Below are 25,670 nucleotides of genomic sequence, written 5' to 3'. Positions count from 1 at the left end.
TGCCCACTCCTTAAAAATCTCCAGTGGCTTCCCATTTTTCCCTGCATGAAGCAGAAACTCAGCATGGCAAAGCATTGAGAAACAGTATGGTACAGTGGATAGAGCATGGGCCTGAGAGTCAGAAGATCATGGGTTCTAATCCTGGCTCTGCCATGTCTGCTGTGTGACCTTAGACAAGTCACTTAACTTCTCTGTGCCTGTTACCTCATCTGTATAAAATGGGGTTTAAGATTGTGAGCCCTATGTGGGATAGGGACCGTTTCCACCCTGACTTTGCTTGTATCCATCCCAGTGCTTAGTACGGGGTCTGACACACAGTAAGTGCTTAAATACCATAATTATTATTATTATCATTAATTAACTCCTGGCCATTGGCTTTAAGGCATTCATTCAGTATTTACAATTAATTAAACAAGGATCCTCTAGACTGTAAATTCGTTATGGATAGGGAACATATCTGTTAATGCTGTTGCATTGTACTCTCCCAAGCGCTTTGTAAAGTGCTCTGCACATAGTAACTGCTCAATAAATAACATTGATATGATATGTGCGGTGTTGGTAACTCATTTACAGTGGAAAGAGTTGAAGGTAGAATTGGGAATAAATGGATCTTATTCAAATCCAGTTGCCCTTAAAAGGAACAGTTAATTATTGCATTGTATATTGAGTACAAAACAAATACTGTATGCTTGGAAAATGGCTATTGGGGTTCCTCAGGAAAGAAACCTGGAGAAAGGTGATTGGAAAAGGATGAAGTACAGTTGAAACTAACTTCCCTCAAAACAAGGGTGGAGTAACACTCTCCCTTTCCTGTCTGCTCTTCCTCTTTTTTTCCCCTCTCAGTTTTGTTTGGCTTTAACACCCCTGAGATGAGGCTTGTGAATTTTTCCCTTCAAGAGGTCAGAGTTGCTTCAAGATTTGAGTAGGGGTAACCACTGAATCAAGGTACGTGATGTTACACTAACATATAATCAGACTTCAGTGAGGTGTAGAGACTTTTTCTTCTTAGCTGGAACAGAGATCTAGCTAGTTGCAGGGGGATAGATCATTTATAAACTGTCCAAATTATTAATAATATATCTCCCAGTCTGTTTAAAGCAGAATTACTATCATGCTTATGCTGAAATTGTTCCCATAAACTCAAATCACCAGTCCAAGATTTTTATTACACTTATTTCATTTTTGAGTTGTAATGAAAGTTTTGAAACTAGTCCACATACTTTTTGGTGGAAGAATCTTTTATCTAAATCCCTGCTTCAGTTTTATCTCTGATCCCTGAGTATTGAGAAATAGCTCTACTTGGAAACCGAGTTTTCTCTGAAAGCCAGCCCTTTCCATTTGCAGATGGCTGACAAAAAGCCATACTCTGCCTCCAAATGAAGCCTGACGCCCCCTTCCTTGGCCTGCTTTTCTCATTGAGTCGAGGAATGAACCGCCCTTTGGCTCGAGACTGTTGCTCCTAGGGCTTGGTGCCGGTAAAGGGCCTTGACTCTCAGACCTCATTATCAGAACCAGTCCTTCCCACATCCAGTCACTGCTAATGGGCTTGGTGGGTATTTGACAGTTTATGAGCAGAACATGAGTCAGCTGTGCAGTGTGGTTTTGAAGAAAGTTAGCAAACTGGGTTGAACAGAAATCTAATTTGTGAGAACTGTTAGGCAATTCTCTCATTACATGAACTACTGTAGAGTATTTAACCAATTCTGGATTTCGTATACAAGATTAACATTGAGTAGTGGGAAAAATAAAAACTTTTTTTAAATAACAGAAACATCACATTTTTTCTGTGGTGAACCTAGGCTTCCAGAATCACGTTCCGTGGTGGGTTTTTTTTTTTTAAGATTCCTATAACTTTGTCTCTTCAGCTCCTCAAAGACTGGCTGTTTTTCTCTGTGTAGCTTTCTCTTTGAGCACTGAGACCAGCTTAACTTAATTGTTGGCGAGCCCCACGTGGGATAGGAACTATGCCCAAAGCTGATTATCTTGTATCGACCGCAGCCCTTAGTACAGTACTTGGCACATAGTAAGTGCTTAACAATGTTGTTATGATTGTGTTGAGACCTAACTTCAGACCTATTTTCTCTACCCAGAGGTGACAACCTGCTTGGAGTGACTAAAAGGCAACAAAAGAAAAACTGCACCTGCAGCACCAAGTGGCTGCTTGTGGCTTTGGGGTACTTTGAAATTGTTCTAGAGGTTAAGGGTAAGCACAGGGTAGTGCTGGGAAACCCAATTTGGGTTATGGCCTTCTGGGAAAGAAGGCTACATTGGGTTGAGGCACTTACTTCCAGGTCAGGATTTCACTCCACTGGGACACTTCTGAGGGTTCTCCAGGGCTTCCAAAGGACTTGAAAAACTTCTGGAGAATATTCATAACTGGAAAAAGGTGAAAAGCACATGTGAACAGGGAGGGTGAATAGTAGAGGGGAAATGGAAAGTGGGCCCAGTGGATTTTTGTATTTTGAATGTTTCCCTTCCTCTTTTTCCTTCCCCCCCCCCCCCGTGCTGCTCCATGCTTCATTCATACGATTACTAATTGGCTGCATGAGCCCTGGTTTGTGAGAGCATCACAGAATTCAGGAAAAGGATTTCTAGAATCAAACTGCCTGTCAGAAATAGTCCCTAAGTGCTTAAATAGCCTATAAAAACAGGCATTTGATAGCCATAATATTTTCCCAAAATCTGAATGGCGTGGTCAGCTTTAGGAATGTAGGAGCAGTGATGTGTGTCTCTGCTGAACAGCAAAACCATTGTAGTGATAGTCCTCTATTTAGAAAAGTGAGACAGGAAGAAGGTTGACTAGGTTAGTGTCTGAAATTTGACAGCAGATGGACTCCACCAGTCATTTCCCCTTGTGCTCTGGTGGAGGGAAAATTCTTACTGAGGTGGTAGGAGGAGGAGGAGAGGATGTGAACAATCCCTGTCTCCCTTCCATTTGTTATGGTTCAGGGAACTATGCCAGAGAATGATATAATGGCCAAGTTGCAAATGATAGTTACTATGAAAATTTAACTCAAAATATTTATTTATACATAAAGAACTCCCAAAATATGAATCTCATTAAGGGCTCAATTTTTTAAAAAATAATTTTATTCCTCTTCCTTCCTCGGCTATTTAGATACTGAGCTCACCTCCTCCAGGAGGCCTTCCCATACTGAGCCCCCTTTTTCTTCTTCTCCTCCCCATCCCCCCACCACCTCCTTCCCCTCCCCACAGCACTTGTATATATTTGCACCGATTTATTACTCTATTTTACTTGTACATATTTACTGTTGTATTTAGTTAATGATGTGCTTATAGGTATAATTCTATTTGTTCTGATGATTTTGACACCTGTTTACATGTTTTGTTGTCTGTCTCCCCCTTCTAGACTGTGAGCCTGTTGGTGGGTAGGGACTGTCTCTATATGTTGCTGACTTGTACTTCCCAAGCACTTAGTACAGTGCTCTCCACACAGTAAGCGCTCAGTAAATACGATTGAATGAATAAAAGAATGGTAGTGGTTGAGAGAACTACTATGGAAGCAGTGTGGCCTAGTGGAAAGAGCATGGGATTGGGAGTCAGAAGACGTGGGTTCTAATCTAGTCCCTGTCCCGCATGAGGCTCAAAGCCTAAGTAGGAGGGAGAACTGGAAAACCAAGGTATAGAGAAGTTAAGTGATTTGCCCAAGGTCACACAGAAAGCATTTGACAGAGCTGGGACTGGTCCTCTGATTTCCAGGCCCCTGCTCTTGGGAGTCAGAGGATGTGGGGTTTTAATCCCGGATCTGCCACTTGTCTGCTGTGTGACCTTGGGCAAGCCGCTTAACTTCTCTGGGCCTGTTACCTTATCTGTAAAATGAGGATTAAGACTGTGAGCCCCATGTGGAACAACCTGATTACCTTATATCTACTCCAGTGCTTAGAACAGTGCTTGGCACATAGTAAGCGCTTAACAAAGACCATCATTATTATTATTATTATTATTATTTTTATTATTATTTATTTCCACTAGGCCATGCTGCTCCCTTGCTGCTCCAAAGCTTTGGGGCCACCCAGGTAGCAGGAGCTGGAGCAGCATGACAGGGACAGAGTAGGAGAGTGGGACAAATTATGGGGGAGGAAAAAAAAAGTGTGTTCAAAATTTTGAGGGGAGAAAGGTTCATGGGGAGAATTATGAGGAGAGAAGTTTAAAGGAGGTTGGGACCAATAGGTGGAGAATAAAGAAAAAAATGTATTTGTCCCTGCTGAATAACCCTGTCCCTGAAACTTTTTTTTTTTTTTTTAATGGAATTTAAGCACTTACTATGTGCCACTGTTCCAAGCACTGGGGTAGATATAAGGTAACTATGTATATATACACACACACACACACACACACACACACACACACACACACACACACACACACACACACACACACACACATATATATATATATGTGTGTATATATATATATATATATATATAACAATTTACAGCCCAGTCCGCACCCTCTGCACCTCTGCCGCTAATCTCCTCACAGTGCCTCGTTCTCGCCTGTCCCGCCGCCGACCCCCGGCCCACATCATCCCCCTGGCCTGGAATGCCCTCCCTCCCCACATCCACCAAGCTAGCTCTCTTCCTCCCTTCAAGGCCCTACTGAGAGCTCACCTCCTCCAGGAGGCCTTCCCAGACTGAGCCCCCTCCTTCCCTTCCCCACAGCACCTGTATATATGTATATGTTTGTACGTATTTATTACTATATTTATTTTACTTGTACATATCTATTCTATTTATTTTATTTTGTTAATATGTTTTGTTCTCTGTCTCCCCCTTCTAGACTGTGAGCCCACTGTTGGGTAGGGACTGTCTCTGTATGCTGCCAATTTGTACTTCCCAAGCGCTTAGTACAGTGCTCTGCACACAGTAAGCGCTCAATAAATACGATTGATTGATTGAACTTACAGTTGCTCCTTACCTACATTATTAGTTGCTCCTTACCTACATTATTCAGTTGCTATGAAGATCAGTGAGCTTAGCAATAAATCAATTGAGCCCTTTGAAGACAGACCATATATAAATATTACTGATTTATATTTATGTTTATAAAGTAACTTCAGATATGATGCATTTTCACAAAATGGAAATAGCTATGCATGTTTATGTAGTTAAATAAAAAGGTTCCCTTGCAATTCGTTCATATGGGCTTTCCATCTGTTTAAAGCAGCTTCTTCCTCCTATAGACTGTAAGCTTGCTATAGTTAGAGACCATGTCTACCAAACCTGTTATACTCTCCAAGTACTTAGTATAGTGCTCTACACACAGGAAGTGCTCAGTAAATATTCGATTCTCAGTTCTTAATTCCTTTCAATGTCCTATAGTTCACAGATGGAAATTAATGGCAAAACTGTAGCTCATGGCACCTATAATCAGAGCAAGAAGCAGCATGGCCTAGTGGATAGAGCATGGGACTTGGAGTCAGAAGGACCTGGGTTCTAATCCTGGCTCTGCCATATGTCTGCTGTGTGACCTTGGGCAAGTCACTTAATCTATATGTTGCCAACTTGTACTTCCCAAGCGCTTAGTACAGTGCTCTTCGCACAGTAAGCGCTCAATAAATACGATTGATAAATACGATTGATTGACTTAACTCTCTGGGCCTCAGATACCTCATCTGTAAAATGGGGTTTAAGATTGCGAGCCCTATGTGGGACTGGGACTATTTACAACCTGATGAGCTTGTATCCACCCTTGTGCCTAGTACAGTGACTGACTGAATGAATGAATGAAGTACTTAATTCCCCGAAGGAGGCTTTTTAAAAACGGTAATATGGTATGAAGAGACCTTATGTTTGAGGTCTAGTTCTTCAGATTAAGGTAGTTTTTGGGTTTATTAGTGCGTACCAATACATAGTAAAGATTATTTGAGCAAGAATGGGGTTTAAGGAGTGAGATTTGTGACTGCTTGGTCTTGGGGAATTTGTGTTTTGAAATCTGAAATGTGGACATCAGAAAACTACAATTTAGTGCAATATTGCTCTTCAAATTGTTATTTTTATTTAAAAGGTTTTTACTTGGGCTTTTTGTGGGAGGGGAATAGGAGAGAGGCTTTTTGTCTAAATACAATTGAGAGATTTTTCCTTTCTTTCCCCTCCAAGTATTTCCTTCAACCCTTTGCCATTCAAGTGATGACTCAACTATGGAAATTGTTTTTCATATTTACAGTATCTGTATGCTGTCTTATGTATTTGTTGCCATGGCTTAACAACTGCTAGATAATCCAGGGGAATTGAACTCTGTGATAAGGGCTTTTTTTTTTTTTTCCAAGAAATCAGGATGCAGAAACTTGAATTTAGGGAATTTCTTATAGCAGCATGTTTGCCCATAAATTTGATTTTGTGATATTACCTTTGGAATATGAGGTTTTTATACTTGTTATTTGTATACAACAATTACTTCCCACATTAGATTATAGGTTCTTCAAGGGCAGGGGCTACTAGACATATTTAATGTCCAATGACAGCTGCATACAACAGGAAGATCACTGTTGATGGTGGCAGCCACAGATAACAAGTCCCTCTCGTCTGACTTTGGTACAACCAAGACCACTGTACTATTTTTCAGAAACCTTACAGGGATATTTGATACCATTAGCCTGGGTTTTAATCCTGGTTTTTTCCATTTTCCTGCTGTGTGACCTTGAACAAGTCACTTAACTTCTCAGGGCCTCAGTTTCCTCATTTGCAAAATGGGGTTTCAGTTCCTACTCTTCCTCCCACTTACTGTGAACTCCATGTGGGACAGGGACTGTGTCCAATATGTTGATCTTGTATCTCCCCAGCTCTTAGTACAGTGTTTGGCATGTAGTAAGCACTTAACAAATACCACTATTATTATTATTATTATTATTATCAGGAGGCCATCATTCTGCCAACTGCTAGGCAACCTGGAGAAGGAGCATGGCCTAGTGGATAGAGCACGGGCTTGATTCAGAAGGACTGGGTTCTGATCCCTGCCCTCTCCCTGACTTTCCTGTCACTGTAGACGGCCCCACTACTATCCTTCCCATCTCACAAGCCTGCAACCTTGGTGTCATCCTCGACTCTGCTCTCTCGTTCACCCCTCACATCCAATCCGTCACCAAAACCTGCCGGTCTCACCCCCACAACATCGCCAAGATCCGCCCTTTCCTCTCCATTCAAACTGCTACCTTACTGGTTCAATCTCTCATCCTATCTCGACTGGATTACTGCATCAGCCTCCTCTCTGATCTCCCATCCTCCTGCCTCTCCCCACTTAAGTCTATACTTCACGCTGCTGCCCTGATCATCTTTGTGCAGAAACGCTCTGGGCATGTTACTCCCCTCCTCAAAAATCCCCAGTGGCTACCAGTCAACCTACACATCAGACAAAAACTCCTCACTCTTGGCTTCAAGGCTCTCCATCACCTCACCCCCTCCTACCTCACCTCCCTTCTCTCCTTCTACAGCCCAGCCTGCACCCTCCGCTCCTTTGCCGATAACCTCCTCACTTTGCCTCGTTCTTGCCCGTCCCGCCATCAACCCCCAGCCCACGTCCTCCCCCTGGCCTGGAATGCCCTCACTCCTCACACCCGCTAAGCTAGCCCTCTTCCTCCCTTCAAAGCCCTACTGAGAGCTCACCTCCTCCAGGAGGCCTTCCCAGACTGAGCCCCCTTTTTCCTCTCCTCCTCCCCATCCCCCTGCCCTACCTCCTTCCCCTCCCCACAGCACCTGTATATATGTTTGTACAGATTTATTACTGTATTTTACATTTACATATTTACTATTCTATTAATTTTGTTAATGATGTGCATCTAGCTTTACTTCTATTTATTCTGATGACTTGACACCTGTCCACATGTTTTGTTTTGTTGTCTGTCTCCCCCTTCTAGACTGTGAGCCCGTTGTTGGGTAGGGATCGTCTCTATGTGTTGTCAACTTGTACTTCCCAAGCGCTTAGTACAGTGCTCTGCACACAGTAAGCGCTCAAATATGATTGAATGAATGATCCTGGCGCCCCCACTTGTCTGCTGTGTGACCTTACCCAAGTCGCTTCACTTCTCTGTGCTTCTATCTCATCTGTAAAATGGGGATTGAGACTGTGACCCCCCCCCCCCCACGGGACAGGGACTGTGTCCAACTCAATTGCTTGTATCCATCCCAGCGCCTGGCACATAGTAAACTGTTAAATACCATCATTATCATTATTATTATTGTTATTCCAGCACCTGGCACAGGTAAACGCTTAAATGCCATTAAAAAAAAAGTCTTGGCTACCCTGAGAATCTCATCAAGATTTTTAGGCTACTCCATTCATTCATTCATTCAATCATATTTATTGAGCGCTTACTGTGTGCAGAGCACTGTACTAAGCGCTTGGAAAGTACAATTCAGCAATAGAGACAAATCCCTGCCCGCACTGGGCTTACAGTCTAGAAGACAGTGATGATGTGGTAGGCAGAATCAGAGTTGAAAATGTCCTGTCTGTCCCTTTTTCCCCATCAATGTCAGAGGGAAACAGAACGGCAGGGCTAGTCTAGAACTGTTCAAACCAATTCTGTGCTGTCATGCTTGAGGATGCCACAAGGGATCTGAAAGCCGGAGTCAGAACTAACTTCCGATCCACCAGCCTGCAGATGTAAACCAAAGTCTGAGATCGTCTAGGCACTATTATGTTGATGACAATGCTCTTTGGACATACAAGAAAGCATACACATAATTGTGAATCACTTTGCAGAGTTGGTACAGTATTATGGATTGACAGTGTCTGGAAAAAAAAAAAGTCTGAGGTTAATGACCAATTTTATAGCCAGGGAACCATACTCATAATCCAGGGTTTTCATTGACAGCACGAGGCTTTATGCTGCCACTGTGTTCTGTTTACCTAAGTAGTATCTAGCAACACATATCTAGGCAGAAAGTAGAAATAAATAAGGCCAACCTGTTCTTTTTGTTTGTTTGTTTTAGTTTTTTGTTTGTTTTTGAAATGGACAGGCAGAATTTGGCAACAGAATTTCAAGCTTGGTACCAACCTGGTTCTCTTATCTGTGAAGATGACTGAAAAATATTTCTTAAACCTCATACTTCAAGGATCACTGAGTGAGACTTCCTGTAGTCTGGAAGTTCTGAGAACTCAACATAAAGATCATAGGCTTTGCCAAGGAGTACTGGTTTGCAGAACCTTGCAGTTGGGCTTTGTCATCCTTTTTACATAATTTTCTCTGTTAATAGGGGCCTAACTAGACAAAAGGTGAATTTGTCTTTTTAAGAGTTGGTTTACTGATGTGAAGGTTGGAGAGAATGGGTTCAAAAACATGTCCTCTACTTCTTAAATAAAATTATAGATTTAATACAACAACGAGCCAGCTTTTCTGTTAGCTACTGCTTGGCCTTTATCTGGTAAGAGAAGACCGGTGAGCTTAATTAGAAAAGTGTATCCCTAGGGCAGTGTGTAGTTTGACATTTAACTTTTCAGCAGATAAAATGGTAATGACTTTAGAGAGAGAGAGAGAGAGAGAGAGAGGTTAAAGAAAAAACATTTTAAGCTTCTATTATAGTATTACCCAGAGGGGTTGGCATTCATTTTTTTGTTGTTGTTGTAGCTATCTGAGTGTATTCAAGAGTTCAGGGATCCCTGTCTTCATTTAACTCATCTATTTTTTATTTTTATTTTTTGTTTTTACCAAACAATTGTTTCTGGAGTGAATGCCCTATTATACCTGCTCTACTTCTCCTTTTTGTTGTGAGGTCTGCCTGGCTTCACCGATAAGGAAATCCTGTCACCAACCAGCCTGGCATCTGACTTTCTGCATAGAATGCATGCACATATTTGCACACTGTAAACATTATTACTGGCCAGCGAGGAGAGGAGAAAGGGAATTTAGAGCTTAAAGACATCAATTAAAAAAAAATTACCCAAAAAACAAAACTAATGTTTTGGTGTCTACTTGCAGTGTTAGTTTACAGCCCACAGTATTGACTTGGACAAACATTGATAAGAGAATTAAAATGCACAGATTATTTATGAACATTTAACAAGTGCATACATTAAAGATTTATATATTGTGCAAGCTTGCATTTTAGAGGTAGAAAGTGAAGTGAACCAGAGAGTTCATATTTAGGCAGGGTCGTCATCAGCTCTAATTTGTGGCAAAGGTGGGATTTCAAGGCTCTTTTGGAGAAAGTAAAAATTTCTGTGATTAAAAGAGGGGGAACTTGGTAAGCTGGAGAGGAGAAGGTGCTCCAAGAATACCATATTTCTTCACCTGACTGCCCCACCATGATTTTTGAGGTTAAAATAAGAGTATTTTTTTTTTTTTTTGCCCATAATTGTAAGTTGTCATAGCCGTGCATCCTGGGGGGAGAAACAGAAAGGTGAGAACATGAAGTTAGGGTTGTGGTGGGGAGTTTAATTGAATACTTATTACATGCACCACTGGGGAGAGTGAAGCAGAAGTCAGAAATGTAGTCTCAAGGCCCTCTTTCCTTCCATTTCCTTCTCCCTTTATTTTTTTCTTCTGCTCTCCTTATTAAAAAAATAATGGCATTTGTTAAGCACATACTTTGTACCAGACATTGTACTAAGCACTGGGAAGGATACAAGCAGATCAGGTTGGACATAGTCCCTGTCCCACGTGGGGGGTCACAGTTTCAATCCCCATTTTACAAATGAGGTAACTGAGGCACAGTGAAGTGACTTCATTCATTCAATTGCATTTATTGAGCGCTTTCTGTGTGCAGAGCACTGTACTAAGTGCTTGGAAAGTAACATATGGAGACAATCCCTACCCAACAATTGGCTCACAATCTAGAAGGGGGAGACAGGCATCAATACCATCAAAATAGGTAAATAGAATTATGAATATATACACATCATTAATAAAATATGTAGAATAAGAAATATGTACAAATATACGCGAGTGCTTTGGGGCGGGGAAGGGGGTACTTGCCTGAGGTCACACAGTAGACATGACCTTCTGACTCCCAGGCCTGTGCTCTATCCCACTGCACCATGCTGCTTGCTTTTATCTATCAGTGGTATTTATTGAGCACTGCACTAAGCACTTGGGAGAGTACAATACAGAAGAGTTGATAGACATGTTATCTGCCCACAATGAGCTTACTGACTCATGTAACAGCCCCACTCCTGTTAGAAGGTTACCAAAATTATGCCAAGTGGGACAATACGGGAGTTGGTATGTGTGTGTGTTTGGTTGTTTGGAATTGACTTTACTTAAACAATCCCAGGCACACTGGAAGTTATCTTCTTTAAGACCCTGGGCCAGGGTGTCACCCACCTTTTTAGGTAGCTTCTTCCAAATGTCTAGTAACTGTCACTCTACCAGGAAGTTCTTATTCTTTGCCATTCTAAATTCCTCCTGGGTGATTTTTAAGCCCATATTTTGGGTCTAACCAGTTTTGAGTTTTATGGAAAAAATTACTTTTGAATACCACAAGTTAGATACTTGGTGGCTCATCTTTTGTGCTATTTTTTTAGCACTAAAATTGATTCCTGCTCACTTTGATCCACAATGATCCATCTATTATACTTAAACAGTAGCTTTCCCATCTTGTTTTAGATTTTTTTTCCTCCTAACTATGGTATTTAAGCACTTATGTGTCAAACACTGTTCTACGTGCTAGAAATCATCCTCTTCCTTCTCGTCTCCTGTCCCCATTGAACACCTATTTCAGTTTTGTGAAAAGATCTCAATTGGCAGAAGAGAGGGCAGGACCTGTGCTACCTCCAAAGGAAGTAGTTTTTTCTGCTGCTGAAGTTTTTCTGCAAAGTACATTGGATCAATCGTATTAAATTCAGCTCCTACTGTGTGCAAAGCACTGAACTAAGCTCTTGGGAGAGTACAATACAACAGAGTTGGTAGACCCATTCCCAGCCACAAGGAGTTTACAGTCCAGAGGGGGAGACAGACATCAAATAAATGAGATATGTACATAGGTGCTCTAGGTCTAAGGGTGTGTGTAGGAAATATCAAGGAGATTAAAGGGTATAAATCCTAGGGCAACACAGAAGGGAGATGAGGGCTTAATAGGGGATGTTCTCCTGGAGAAAATGTGATTTTTTTTTTTATAAGCCTTTGAAGGTAGGGAGAGTGGTGGTGTGTCTGATTCACTTATTCAATCATATTTATTAAGTACTTACTGTGTGCAGAGCACTGTACTAAACGCTTGGGAAAGTAAAATACAGAATAAAAAGTGACGATCCCTGCCCACAGTGAGCTTACAGTCTGGGGAGGGGGGAGAGAGACATTAATACCAATAAACAGACATCAATATAAGTAAATCAAGTAGATATGAGGTGGCAGGGAGTTCCAGGCCAGAAGGAGGACGTGATCAAGGGGTCAGTGGCAAAATAGATGAGGACAAGGTGTAGTGAACAAGGTGTAGGCGTTAGGAGTGAGTGGGCTGGATTGTTGGGGGAAATCGAGAGAGGCAGTGTGGACTAGTGGATAGAGCACAGTCCTGGGAGTCAGAAGGACCTGGGTTCTAGTCCCAACTCTGGCACTTATCTGCTGTGTGATGTTGGGCAAGTCATTTATCTGTCTGTTATTTTATCTGTAAAATGGGGATTAAGACAGTGCCCCCATGTGGGACAGGGACTGTGTCCAAACTGATTACCTTTTTCTACCCCAGCACTTAGAACAGCACCTGGCACATAGTAAGCGCTTAACAAATACCATAAAAAATTGGTGAGTTAGGAGGGGAGAAGGTGATTGAGTGCTTTAAAGCCAGTGGTAAGGAGCTTTTGTTTGAATGTGGTGTTCATTGTTGTTCATGGTATTTAAGATTTTTAAGATTGTGTTTATAAGGAGAGCACAACTTTTTTCTGCTAAATAGGTGGCTAATTTAGCATTTTCCCAAGGAGCCCTTGTGAAGAGGAATTTGGATTTTCAGAGAAAGTTTGTGACTGACTCCAAATTTTTCTCCTTTTCAGTCTGGTCTTTCCATAAGGTTTTCATAGGCTGCCTTTTGATATCAGGTAACTCTCTCTCCCTCTTCAGAGCCTTATTGAAGTCACATCTCCAAGGGGCCTTCCCTGTCTAAGCTTTCCTTTCTTCTTATCCCTGTCCTTTGTGTCACCCCGACTTGTTCCTTTCATTCATTTTCCCCCAATCCCATCCCCACAGCACTTATGTGCATATTTCTAATTTAATGTCTGTCTCCCCTTCTAGATTCTAAGCTCACTGTGGGCAGGGAATGTGTCTGTTTATTGTTGTATTCTCCCAAGTGCTTAGTACAATGCTCTGCACACAATAAACATTCAATAAATACAATTGAATGAATAAATCAGGTGGCAGAATTAGGAATTGAGAGCTTCTGGTTCTCCCTGAATCTTCATGGTTCAACTCAATGTCCCTTCTTTGGCCGTTGGAACCAATGGATCAGGATTAAGGAAAAGAAAATTAGTCTGCAGTGGTATCACCTACTAAATTCCTTTACTGGCCCAGCACAGTCTACCCTTTGGGCCAGCCAGTTGAAAGACATGTCAGGTTAGGGTTTGGATTCCCCCTCCTCCCCCTCCTCCCCCTTATTTTGGCTCCTCTTGAAGAAGTAAGAAGCACTCGACTGAGTTTCTCCTGCTGCTACCAGCCTTTGTGGGCAGGGAATTTGTATTCTCCCAAGCTCTTAGTACAGTGGTCTGCACACAGTACGTGCTCAATAAAGATGATTGCTCAGTGGTTGCTTTCCTCTCACTTCCCTGCCCTTGGATGCACTCCTGCCGGTAACCATGGAGCAGGCAGATGTTAGCACCACTAACTCTGATTTAAGCAATTAAGAATAGTGCTCTAATCAGGTCTTCATCAGACTTTCAAATACACAAGCCATTGGAAAGTGAGCTCTGAATCTCTCTAGTTCTCCTCTCTTCAAAGAACTGAAGTGGGCTGCTTAGGAAATGCAAATTTGTGTGTGTGTGTATAAGGATGCACTTGATCTTTATTGTCCAATTTTATTTGACTTTTTATAAGCAAGAAGTTGACTGCACATGATGTACTTTCAAAACCTCGCCCAGTTCTAAGGTTGGGAATGGGGAAAAGATGAATAATTGTGTTCTCATCTAGCCTTTCCAAAAGTACAACTTGGATCTCCTGATTCCTTGGTTGCCCCTTTTGTGTTGGTGAAACTTACCCTAGAGAGTGGAATAGGAAAGAAAAAATGTACCAATCAATACTGAGTGTTGATTGCATGGAACAATGGGCACTCAGAGGAAGTGCTCAATATAAAAGCCTGCAAACTTTATCTCGTTTCATAAATGGTAATGTTACATACTTGGACAACATCCCTTATATCTAAGAACATGTGTACAATTAATGTCAGTCAACACTATGTATAAGAGCCTCGTTTCCCAAACATGCCCCGTCTCCCCATCTTAAAAAACAAAAACAAAAAACCCTTCCTTGACCCCACAGCCCTCCAGTTATCACCCCATCTCCCTCCTTCCATTCTCTTCCAAACTTCTTGAGCGAATTGTTTACACCTGTTGTCTCAAATTCCTCTCCTCCAATTCTCTCCTTAACCCCTCCAATCTGGCTTCTATCCCCTTCACTCCACAGAAACCTCCCTCTCAAGAGTCACAAATGATCTTCTTCTTGCCAAATCCAATGGCCCCTACTCCATCATAATTCTTCTCGACCGCTCAACTGCCTTCAACACTGTCGACCACCTGTTTCTCCTGGAAACGTTATCCAACCTTGGCTTCACTGATGCTGTCCTATTCTGGTTCTCACTGTGTCTCTTTCATGGGCTCCACCTATGCTTCTCACCCCCTAACTGTGAGTGCCCCTCAAGGTTCAGTTCTGGGTCCCCTTCTATGCTCCATCTACATCCACTCCCTTGGAGAACTCATCTACTCACGTGGCTTCAACTATCACCTCTATGTGGATGATTCCCAAATCTACATCTCCAGCCCAGATCTCTCTCCCCCTCTCCATTCTCACATTTCCTCCTACCTTAAAGACATCTCTAGTTGGATGTCCTGCTGTCACTTCAAACTAAACATGTCTAAAACAGAAGTCCTTATCTTCCCACCCAAACCCTGTCCTTCCCCTGACTTTCCCATCACTGTAGACAGCACCACCATCCTTCCTGTCTCCCAAGCTCATAACCTTGGCATTATCCTTGACTCCTCTCTCTTTCAACCCACGTATTCAATCTCTCACTAGTCCTGTCAGTTCAACCTCCACAACCTTGCTAAAATCTCTCCTTTCCTCCCGTAACAAACTGCTACCACTTTAATCCAAACACTTATCCTCTTCTGCCTTGATTACTATATCAGCTTCCTCTGACCTCACTGCCTCCTTTCTGACCTCACTGCCTCTTCTCTCCTCACTCCAGTCCATACTTCACTCTGCCGCCTGCATCAGTTTTCTACAAAAACGTTCAGTCCGTATCTCCCTACTCTTCAAGAACTTCCACTAGTTGCCCATCCACCTCTGCATCAAACTCCTTACCATTGGCTTAAAAAAAAAACTCCATCACCTTGGCCCCTCCTACCTTATCTCATTGGTTTCCTACTATAATTCAGCCCTCACACATAGCTTTTCTAATGACAATCTATTGCTTAGAACAGTGCTTGGCACATAGGTGCTTAGCAAATACCATAAAAACAAAATAAGCAAAAAACCCCTTCTCACTGTACCTTCATCTTGTGTGTCTTGCTACTGACCCCTTGCCCATATCCTCCCTCTTGCCTGGAACTCCCTTCATATATGACAGGCCAGCACTCACCCCGCCTTCAAAGCTTTACTAAAATCACATTGCCTCCAAGAGGCCTTTCCCAACCTGCATTTCCCAAGTCTGCATTTTCCACTACTCTCTCTCCCTTTTGTGTTGGCTATGCACTTGAATCTGTACCCTTTAAATACTTGATATTACTCCCCTTCCTCTGCCGTACAGCACAGGACATATCTAATTTTAGTGTCTGTATTCCCCCTTTAGACTGTAAGGTCCTTGTGATCAAAGTAGGTGTATACCAACTCTGTTGTTGTACTCCCCCAAGCACAGTACATACTCCATAAATACCATTGATAGCACACACAAACCACTATAAATCTAATTCCTTCTTAGTTCTGAAGCCTCAGGACTGCTTATCTGGTCTTCTTGATTGGGGATTCCATCATCATAAGAATGGATTCACTCTTGAATGAAACAAGATCCAGATGATTGTCTTTCTGTGAATAGATTATTGTCATTTTAACTAAGCAGCTAGATGGATTAAAGTCATCTGCTTTGCACAGCCTTTGCTCCTAAGTCCTTTGCTTTCAGTGTCTAGACGAATGGGTGTTGGGGAAATGAAAAGGGAAGTAATGCAGAAAAGATTGTGTAACTGAACAAAACTTATTTAGAATGCAGATATTTTAGTATACCAGGGCTTGAGAGAATTCAAGTTAGTAATACTTCTAGAGGTGATTGGTTGAGGAAGAGGGGAGAGCATTTGTCAGTGAAGCCATTTCAATCTCCCATTTTAGAATTGTTGAATGAAGACATTTGCTTTCTCAGAATCGGGGCCATCTTTGCCATTTACTGAAGTTTAAATACTGTTTCTTGGTTGTTGCCTCCGTTAAACCTGTGACAATACCCCTTTGGGGGCCACCCCTTGTCATGTCCCAAGAATAACTTAGACAAGGAGAACTAAATTTTTGTGAACTGAAGGAGGATGGAAGAACAAAACCACTGAGCTGCATTGTCATCAATAAAACTTGTGTGCCAAGGATGCTAAGGAATGAGTAGAAGACATATAAACAATGCTCCTTGGCCCCAAGGAGTTGCAACATTATGACAAAGAGTTATAAAGTTTGTAGCAGTTGAGAGCTTATCTGGAGCAAGCCTGACTGCTCTGATTTGATTGTTGGTATCTGATTCTTGATCCTGAACTTAAATGTAGTATAGGAATTTTGGTACTGGGTTCTTGACTTAAACTTAGACTTGACTTAGCAGTGTGGCTCAATGGAAAGAGCACGGGCTTTGGAGTCAGAGGTCATGGGTTCAAATCCTGGCTCTGCCACTTGTCAGCTGTGTGACTTTGGGCAAGACACTTAACTTCTTTGGGCCTCAGTTACCTCACCTGTAAAATGGGGATTAAGACTGTGAGCCCCCCGTGGGACAACCTGATCACCTTGTAACCTCCCCAGCACTTAGAACAGCACATAGTAAACGTTTAATACATGCCATTATTATTGACTGGAGATTCCAACATCATTAGAATGGATTCACTCCTGAATGAAACAAAATCCAGATGGTTGTCTTTCTGTGTATAGATTGTCATTTTAACTAAGCAACCAGATGAATTAGTCATCTGCTAACCCTCTTTGTCAAGCAGTAGTAGTGTGCACATGGGGCTGAGGAGATATACACAGCACACACACCAAGGTGTGGAAAATGTAGACACACACAGAGTTAGGATACACATGGAAAACGTTTGGGGCTTGACAGCCTCTTCCCACTGAGCTCTCCACATTCTAATCCTTCAAACCTCCCAGTACCCTCAGCCATAACATCCCTTCAATCATCTCTAGCACTTATTAGCTTATTTACAACCCTCCTTAGCACTCATGTGTGTATGCCATATTTGCTTGCATAATTCATCTTGCATAATTTCTCTCTGCATAATTTTCTGAGGAGAAATAAAAGATTATTTTTGATAGCGCCGGTGTTGGAAAGGGAATAGGGTCAGAACACCACAGGCTCGCCCCACATGAGTGCACTGAAGTAGGAGGGGAAGTGGGAAGGGAGGGTTACCTTAATTTATTCAATACCTACTTTATGCAGCACCAGGAGAGAGAAACTGTCTCAAGTACCCTCTTACCTTTTCCTCTCTTCTCCCTTCCTCCTTTTTTCTTCTCTTTTTCTCCCTGTTCCCCATATTCCTAGACTTAATTCCCCACTTAATGGCCATCTCCCCTGTTTTGGGGTTGCAAAAGTTAATGCAAAAGAGTGGGGTAATTTAGCGAGTAAATAGCCATATGCTCAGTTTGACAGTTGTAAATATTTTTATGCTCTCTTCACCTTTTATAGTGTAAATTCCTTGTGGGCAAGGAAAGTGTTACTTCATTCTGTACTTCCCAAGTATCTAGTACAGTGAACCATACTAAGGGAGTACTCAAATACTGCTGCTGCTACTGTGTGAAAACACTGTTCTTGGAAAATGCAATAGATTTAGTAGGCATGACCACTGCCCTCCAAGGAGCTTACAGTCTAGCAGGGGACACAGACACTATAAGTACAAGTACTGGGAAGAACCAGAGTTTAAATATCTGTCCATAAAAATGCTGTTGGGGGTGGGGGGGTCCGGGGAGAAGAATGAATTACCCACGTGCTGCAGTACAGTAGGAGAGAAACTAGAGTGGGGTGATAAGATTAATCAAGGGAGGCCTTCCATGATTAGATGTGATTTCAGAGAAGCTTTGAAGATGAGGAGACCTGTGGTCTGTCAGATGTGAAAGGGGAGGGAGTGTCAGGCAGGAGGATGTGTGAGGGAAGGAGGTTGGTGTCAAGTTGGGGTATAGTGGAAGAGAAGCAAGGACAAGTAGGGGAAAGATGAGTAATTTGAAGCCAATGGTCAGGAGTTTCTGCTTGCTACTGAGAGGAATGGGCAATCATTGGAGGTTTTTGAAGAGTGGGGAGGTGTGTGCAGAATGAGGTTTTAGAAAAGTGAACCTTATAGCCAAGTGAAGTATGGACTGGAGGCAGGAAGATCTATGAGGAAAACTTTTTCTCCAGCTAAAGCCCAGTATTTTAACAAAGGTGATGGACTCTCCAAAAAATGTAATCTCTCCATGAAAGTCAAGGAGTTGACTCTGCACTTTTCTTGCCCACTTAACTATTGGCTTGATTCAAGTTATCAAAAATAGTTTCATTCCCTTATCTCAAAGTTACTGCCATTGCTCCATGGTTGGTAGGCCCAAGGAAGTTTTTCTTTCACAACTTCCATCCAATCGTTATTTTAAACTTCACTGGGGTCAACATCACTAATTCTCTGAAATTTTGATGTCACTACATGAACATACAATTTCCATGGTATCTGAGCATATTTTTTGGTTCCATTTTGCAGCTGCTTAATCAGCTTTCAGCTGTTTATGCTCTTCAAATTTCCTTCTCATTGCAGTTCATTTTTTTCCAGGAAAAGTCAGTGTGAAGCAGTTGGGTTAACTGACTTCTTCCAGGGCTTGGGCAATATGGTGCAAAAGATCCAAGACTTTTATGTCTGTTTTCTGAGACAGTTTTCATAAGGTTCATGTGAAAACCCATATTATCATCTAATTCGATTACTAAAACATTTCTAAATTTTCTGCCGAACCAACTTGTTCAGCTGATACAATTTGGGTGGATATGCAGGGCCTTGGTCAGGAACCAAAATTTTTTTTCACTCTGGGCTCTTTTGTGCACGTAGAGCACACATCCACTCTGCAAATATCTTGATCTTGCTTCGTTTTATAATTAGAAGTGATGTTTTTAGAGCATCATAGCTTTTTTTGCCATACCTCTGCAAGTGGCTTCCAGTTTTCCCTGCCATCAGCATTTGTGATGAACAGAACAGTAAAAATAGCTTACTGAACTTCATGGAAATTATTTCCCTTCTCCCTACTTAATCTTTCCTGGGAGGACATTGAAAAACAACCCTGTCTTGGCTGTTTTGAAAAATGTCCATGTCACATAAATTTCAAAATCCTTTAGCTGCATTCCCTTCCAATCTGCAAACTTCAAATCAACACTTTCATGCCATACAATGTTTGTGTATGGGATTGTATCTTAAATCTACCCATATATGTGACACTAAGGGATTCATTTTAGTCTAGAAGCAGTATTTATCACCACTTAGAACTATTACACTTATGGGGATATCTGAGGTAAGACCACTTAGACACCCTTTCTAGTCATTTGTAATAGTTTATAGTACAGTCAGTTCTCTTATAATACATGTAGCATTTTCACTAGAATGCTGTTGAGGAATTTGGGAGCATTCTTCCCTAATAGAAGAGAGAATAAGTTGCTGTGTCAGAAGAAAGGGATGTGTGCACATACATTGTGTCATCAAGCTGACAGTTTTACAGCCCAGTTTTTCCCGAATGTCATGTTCTTTGCAGCTTCAACTGACTGTACTTCCACTTTGTAAATAGCTGGCTGCCTCAATCTGCTTTCCAATTGTTGTGTGGCTTTTTTTTTCTAATTATGGGGTTCAATTTTGAGTCAGAAATATACCACACTTTTACCAGTAAAACTCATAGTCTGGTATGTGAATTAACATGTCCCAAAATTTGGACTTCCATATTTAGTGCTTTACTTCTCCATTTTGAAGTTCTCTGGCACTTTTTTTTAAGCAGTAAAAATACAAGTTCTTACATCAGAAGTCTGAAGAAAAAGGAAGGCAAGTTTTTCTCTCCCTTTCTCCACTCCTTGCTGGGGTCAGAGTTCCCCTGTTGCTTGGCTGCCCCAATTGGCCTTTCTTGCCATTCTCCTCATAAGGTGGGGCAAATTCTCAGCTTGCTCCCATTTGTGCTGCTGAACTTGGGCAGCAGCTCCTCCTGGCATATATTATCTTCTTTGCCCCTTTAGCAGTGGTGACTCTTAGGGCTCTCTCTCCTTCTCATCTCATTATACTGCCAACAGAATTCCTTCCAGGTTGCAAAAGATTGATTCAGCAGGGATAATCCATTGTGTCTGTAATGTTCTTTGCAAAAATTCTGTGAAATGCCATCCCAGGAAATCCAGTGTAGTCTAAAAATTGAATATATAAATTGTGGAGAACTTAAAACCTAATATTGTTAATATGGGATTTCACTATATAGAGGGGTCCCTCTTTGGAGGGACCCCCCACCCTTTTTCCTGTGGGTCATGCGACCTGTGACCAGGGAGGCTCATATAACAATTTTAGCATTCTAGTAATACTAGTTATGCCAGTAATGTGGGCGATACTGTCAGTTACGAAATTAGTCATTGACTCTACTGCTGGGTTCATCAGGAGATGTAAAAAAATTTGGGAGCAGTTGTAAAATGGTCTGCCTTAGCAGAGACCCTGATGTATTAATTCAGTCATATTGAGTGCTTCTTGTGTGCAGAGCCAACTGTACTAAGCGCTTGGGAGAGTACACTACAACAAGAAATAGACACATTCCCTGCTCACAACGAGCTTACAGTCTAGAGGAGGTGAGACAGGTTGGCTCAATTCCCTTCAGGCCATGCCTCTTCCATCAGCAGACTTTAAGACAAAAAGCTGCCGATGTCTTTCTAAAAATGATGACGGGGGGAAGGGAATGTATTCTGTGTTCCCATTGCCTAGGATTGGGGAAGATATGTTCTTTTGTTAAAAGGCCTCTGGTGCTCAGACTCTCTGAGGTGATTGTTAGAGTGCCTTTTAAAAATTGCCACTGTAACCACTAGACAGAAGTTTGTCTCCTTGAGAAGGTTTTGTGACCAGGAGAGGGAGAGGTGCCAGTAATGTTTAGCTTGAAGATGTTAAGAAATCTCGGGCAATTCTAATTCCTTGGCTGTGCTTCTATTGCCAAAGGTTAAGTGTTTTTGGAAGAAACCTCACAAAAGCACTGATGTTGACATTTTTCTTCCTCTTGCCTGTGTTGTGAAATCCACTGTAAAATAATGGGTGTGGTACGAATCAGGGTTTTCTTAAACTATTTGCTCAAATCCAATTGGAAAAATTCAACTTGGGACATGTGGTCTGAATTCCTAGTGCCTGTTCTCTTCCCATGGGGTAGCTAAAGCAGAGGTCCCTAAGGTGGAAGTTAGCTTAATTTCTGTTCTTACTAGCACTGATGCACTACGTCTTGGGCAAGATAATTAAACCTCCCTACTGTTTTATTTCCTCTTTTGTAAAAAGACACCTAAATTGAGTTATTTGGGGGGATCCTGAAGGGTGATTTTCTTGGAAATTTTGTGAGGGTGGAGAGGGAGAGAGCATGGTATGTTTCTGACACCAATTAGAGACATTTTACTCGATTGCCTAGGTAGTGGGAGAACATGTTTTGATAGGTGGAGGGTGCTTCATTCATTCATTTCAAAGTCTTCTAAATGTAAAGACTTTTCACTTGAACTGGACTTTCCATTAACACCACTCTCCCTGCCTTGTGACAGTTGTCTAGGGGGGGATTTTTTCTGGTGGTTTTTTTTTTTGTTTACTTGTTTGTTTGTTTTGCTTTGGTTTGTTTTTTTTTTTTTTTTAACCCCCACTCCCCCCAATCTTTCCTTTCTTCTCAGGACCTCAGCCTGCCAAATGGTGGTACTCCAGTGGACACTTTGAGCCCAGCCTCTTCATCTTCACTTCTCAACAGACTTCAGCTAGATGATGACATTGATGGAGAGACCAGAGATCTGTTTGTCATAGTAGATGATCCCAAGAAACATGTATGTACTATGGAGACATACATCACCTACAGGGTCACCACCAAGGTAGGACCAGAATGCTTTATATGGTTTCTAAAAATGTTTTCTTATTTTAACAGTTCCATCATGCTTCATGGGGGGTATGTTTGCCTTAAGGATAGAAAAAAGCATATGTTCAATAGCTTCAAGTACTTCTTGGATCTATAAAATGAGGTAGAGGATAGGTAATTTATAGAGTTGCCAATTTATAGAGTTCATGAGAAGCAGTGTGGCCTAGTGGAAAGAGCCACAGGCCTGAAAATCAGAGAACCTTGGTTTTAATCCTGACTACCACTTGTCTGCTATGTGGCCTAGGCAAGTAACTTTTCTACACCTCGGTTTCCCCATTTGAAAAATGGGGGTTTAATCCTACTCCCTCCTACCTAGACAGTGAGCCCCATGTGGGACAGTGTCTAACCTGATAATTTTGTAACTATTAGTGCTTAGAACAGTGCTTGTTACATAGTAAGCACTTAACTAGTATTATTATTATTTAGACCTTGAGTTCCATGTGGGATAGGGACAGTGTCCAACCTGATTAACTTGTATCTAAGTTAATATCTTGCACTTGTATCCCAGTGCTTAGAACAGTACTTGGTATATAGTGTTTAAAAAATACTATTATTATCCCTATGGAACTATTAAGACCTGTGCGTGCAGTTGCTGTCAAACATCTCTGTAATGCCAAATTTCCTTCTGAAACTTAGTATTCTCAATTTCTTGATAACTTGAAATCAGAAGTTGTTGATTTGCACAGCTTTAAGAACATTTTCAGCCCATTTTAGGATATTTTTTAAAGCTTTCGAAAGTTAATATTCCCCCTCCTAATAAGGGGAATGTCCTGCTTGCATTATTGGGTGAAATGTGGCATCTGGATCAATCAGTACTATTTAAGTGCAGAGCAAATTGGAAGAAATTTAGTCAAAGATGGTGGTTATGATGGAGTCTTTTGTTATTAAGCACTTTTTTTAATGGCATTTATTAAGCACTTACTATGTGCAAAGCACTATCCTAAGCGCTCGGGAGGCTACAAGGTGATCAGGTTGTCCCGCGTGGGGCTCACAGTTTTAATCCCCATTTTACAGATGAGGTAATTGAGGCCCAGAGAAGTGAAGTGACTTGCCCAAAGTCACCCAGCTGACAAGTGGTGGAGCCAGAATTTGAACCCGTTACCTCTGACTCCAAAGCCCGGGCTCTTTCCACTGATCCACTCTGCTTCTCCACTTACTATGTTCCAGGCACTATACTAGGCGCTGGCATGGATACAAGCTAATCAGGTTGGACATAGTCCATGGACCACGTAAGCCTCACAATCTTAATCCCCCTTCTATAGATGAGTTAACTGAGGCACAGAGAAGTTAAGTGACTTGCCCAAGGCCACACAGCAGGTAAGTGATAGAGCTGGAATTAGAACCCAGGCCTTTCTGATTCCTAGGCCCATGCTCTGTCAACTAGGCCATGTTGCTTTTGTGTCTTCCTGAGGAATTACGGCTGAACCTCAGTCCTGAGAACCTGTGTAGAGGAATTGATTATAGTGTTAGTGGCTTTCATAATGCCACTTCTCCTTTCTTATTCCTTCTAAAGAGCAGAGTGCTACTAATGAGAAGGCAGGCTGGAGTGCAACACATTGTGAAGTGGTCTTCACCCAGGTGCAGACAGAACTGGGACTAGGACCCAGGTTTCCTGATTCCCAGAGTACTGCTCCTTCCTGGATCAATGGCAGGAATGCTGCCAAAGAACTAATAGATTTAGGCCTGTTTTTCGCCACTCTATTTTAATCAATTAATAGGATTACTGTATGCAGATCCCTGCCCTCAAGGAGTTTTACAGTAGAATGGGGAAGTTGGACACAAAATAACTTAAAGATAGGAAAAAGAACTGCTTTGGCAGAGTATGTCAATCAGTATCAATTAATCATATTTAAGTGCTTACTCTGTGCACAGCACTGTATTAAGCACTTGGAAGGGTTCTATTTTATTGTCTGTAGACACTAATCCCCCATTTCCCTACTCTTCCGCCTCCCCCCCCCCCCCCCAGTGGTTTTTTTTTGTTTTAATTGGTATTTAAGTGCTTACTATGTGCTAGGTGCTTTTTACTAATCTGGGAGTGATCAAATTATTTTAAAACAGACTACTAATGTGAACTTGTCTGTCTTCGAAAGGTTCAAAGAATAATAATTATGGTGTTAATGATGGCATTTGTTAAGCGCTTACTATGTACAAAGCACTGCTCTAAGCGCTGGGGGGGGGGGATACAAGGTGATCAGGTTGTCCCACGTGGGGTTCACAGTCAATCTCCATTTTACAGATGAGGGAACTGAGGCTCAGAGAAGTTAAGTGACTTGCCCAAAGTCACTCACACAGCTGACAAGTGGCGGAGCTGGGATTAGAACCCATGACCCCTGACTCCCAAGCCTTACTATATGCCAAGCACTGTTGCCAAGCACTGATCTAAGCATTGGGGTAGATACAAGGTATCAGGTTGTCCCATGTGGGGCTCACAGTCTGTCCCCATTTTACAGATGAGGTAACTGAGGCACAGAGGAGTTAAGTGGCTTGCCCAAGGTCACATGGCAGACAAGTGGCAGAGCCAGGATTAGAACCCACATCCTCTGACTCCCAAACCCATGCTCTTTCCACTAAACCATGCTGCTTCTCTAACTCCTCCTGCATGTAAAATTATGTATTAAAACCACAGCCTAAATGCTAGTCTTCATGAGGGAGATTACTAAATTCCTTAGGCTTCTTTCTTTGAATGGAGCTTGAAGAAAATAGAGGTAGTGGCTGGGAAAGAGAAAGGGAAAGGCAGAATCAAGCTAAACACCAGGAAAAGACCCTAAATTCCAAGTAGAAATCAGAAGTTCATAGTCTGACCCCAAAATCTGATCTTTGTCTCAGAAGGTGTTCAACCACTAGTATAGTAGTATGCATTTAATCCCAGTTCCTTTTTTAGCTCAGTCCAGGAAATCCCCTCCAGAAATTGGTCAGCCTCTGCAGGATATTCCCACTTTGGTCTTGGGGCCCTCAAAGCTAGAGAATCCTTGGTAAATGGAAATGCCTTTGATTCATAGGTGGCTGATACCAGCTGGAATGTGATATTGGGAAAGGACAGTTGGTTTATTTCACACATAGTGATTTTAATTAGCAGCGCTGTCCAGAAAATAACAAGGAAGGGTAGATGGGGAAAAAACTAAAGTCGGTGATGATTTCACTAAGAGCTTCTAGCTTCAGTAATATGTTTTGCTTGTTCCCTGTTAGCTCTCAAAATACAACACCTGGGTGAAGAAGTTCTTTCATTAAA

The 25,670-nt window shown here is 41.9% G+C and overlaps 1 protein-coding gene across 1 annotated transcript in view; it reads left to right on the top strand.

The window, feature by feature from the left end:
• Positions 1-25,670, top strand: part of SNX30 (sorting nexin family member 30) — a 112,038-nt gene that overhangs the window by 29,280 nt on the left and 57,088 nt on the right. Inside the window, exon 2 of the mRNA XM_038770230.1 lies at positions 22,206-22,397. Coding sequence (XP_038626158.1) covers positions 22,206-22,397 — 192 coding nt within the window. The remainder of the gene's footprint in view (positions 1-22,205; positions 22,398-25,670) is intronic.

This window comes from Tachyglossus aculeatus, chromosome X3 (assembly GCF_015852505.1).
Source record: "Tachyglossus aculeatus isolate mTacAcu1 chromosome X3, mTacAcu1.pri, whole genome shotgun sequence".
In the NCBI taxonomy this organism is placed as follows: Eukaryota; Metazoa; Chordata; class Mammalia; order Monotremata; family Tachyglossidae; genus Tachyglossus; species Tachyglossus aculeatus.
Note: the sequence above shows the minus strand (reverse complement) of the source record. Positions and strands in the feature narration are given on the sequence as shown.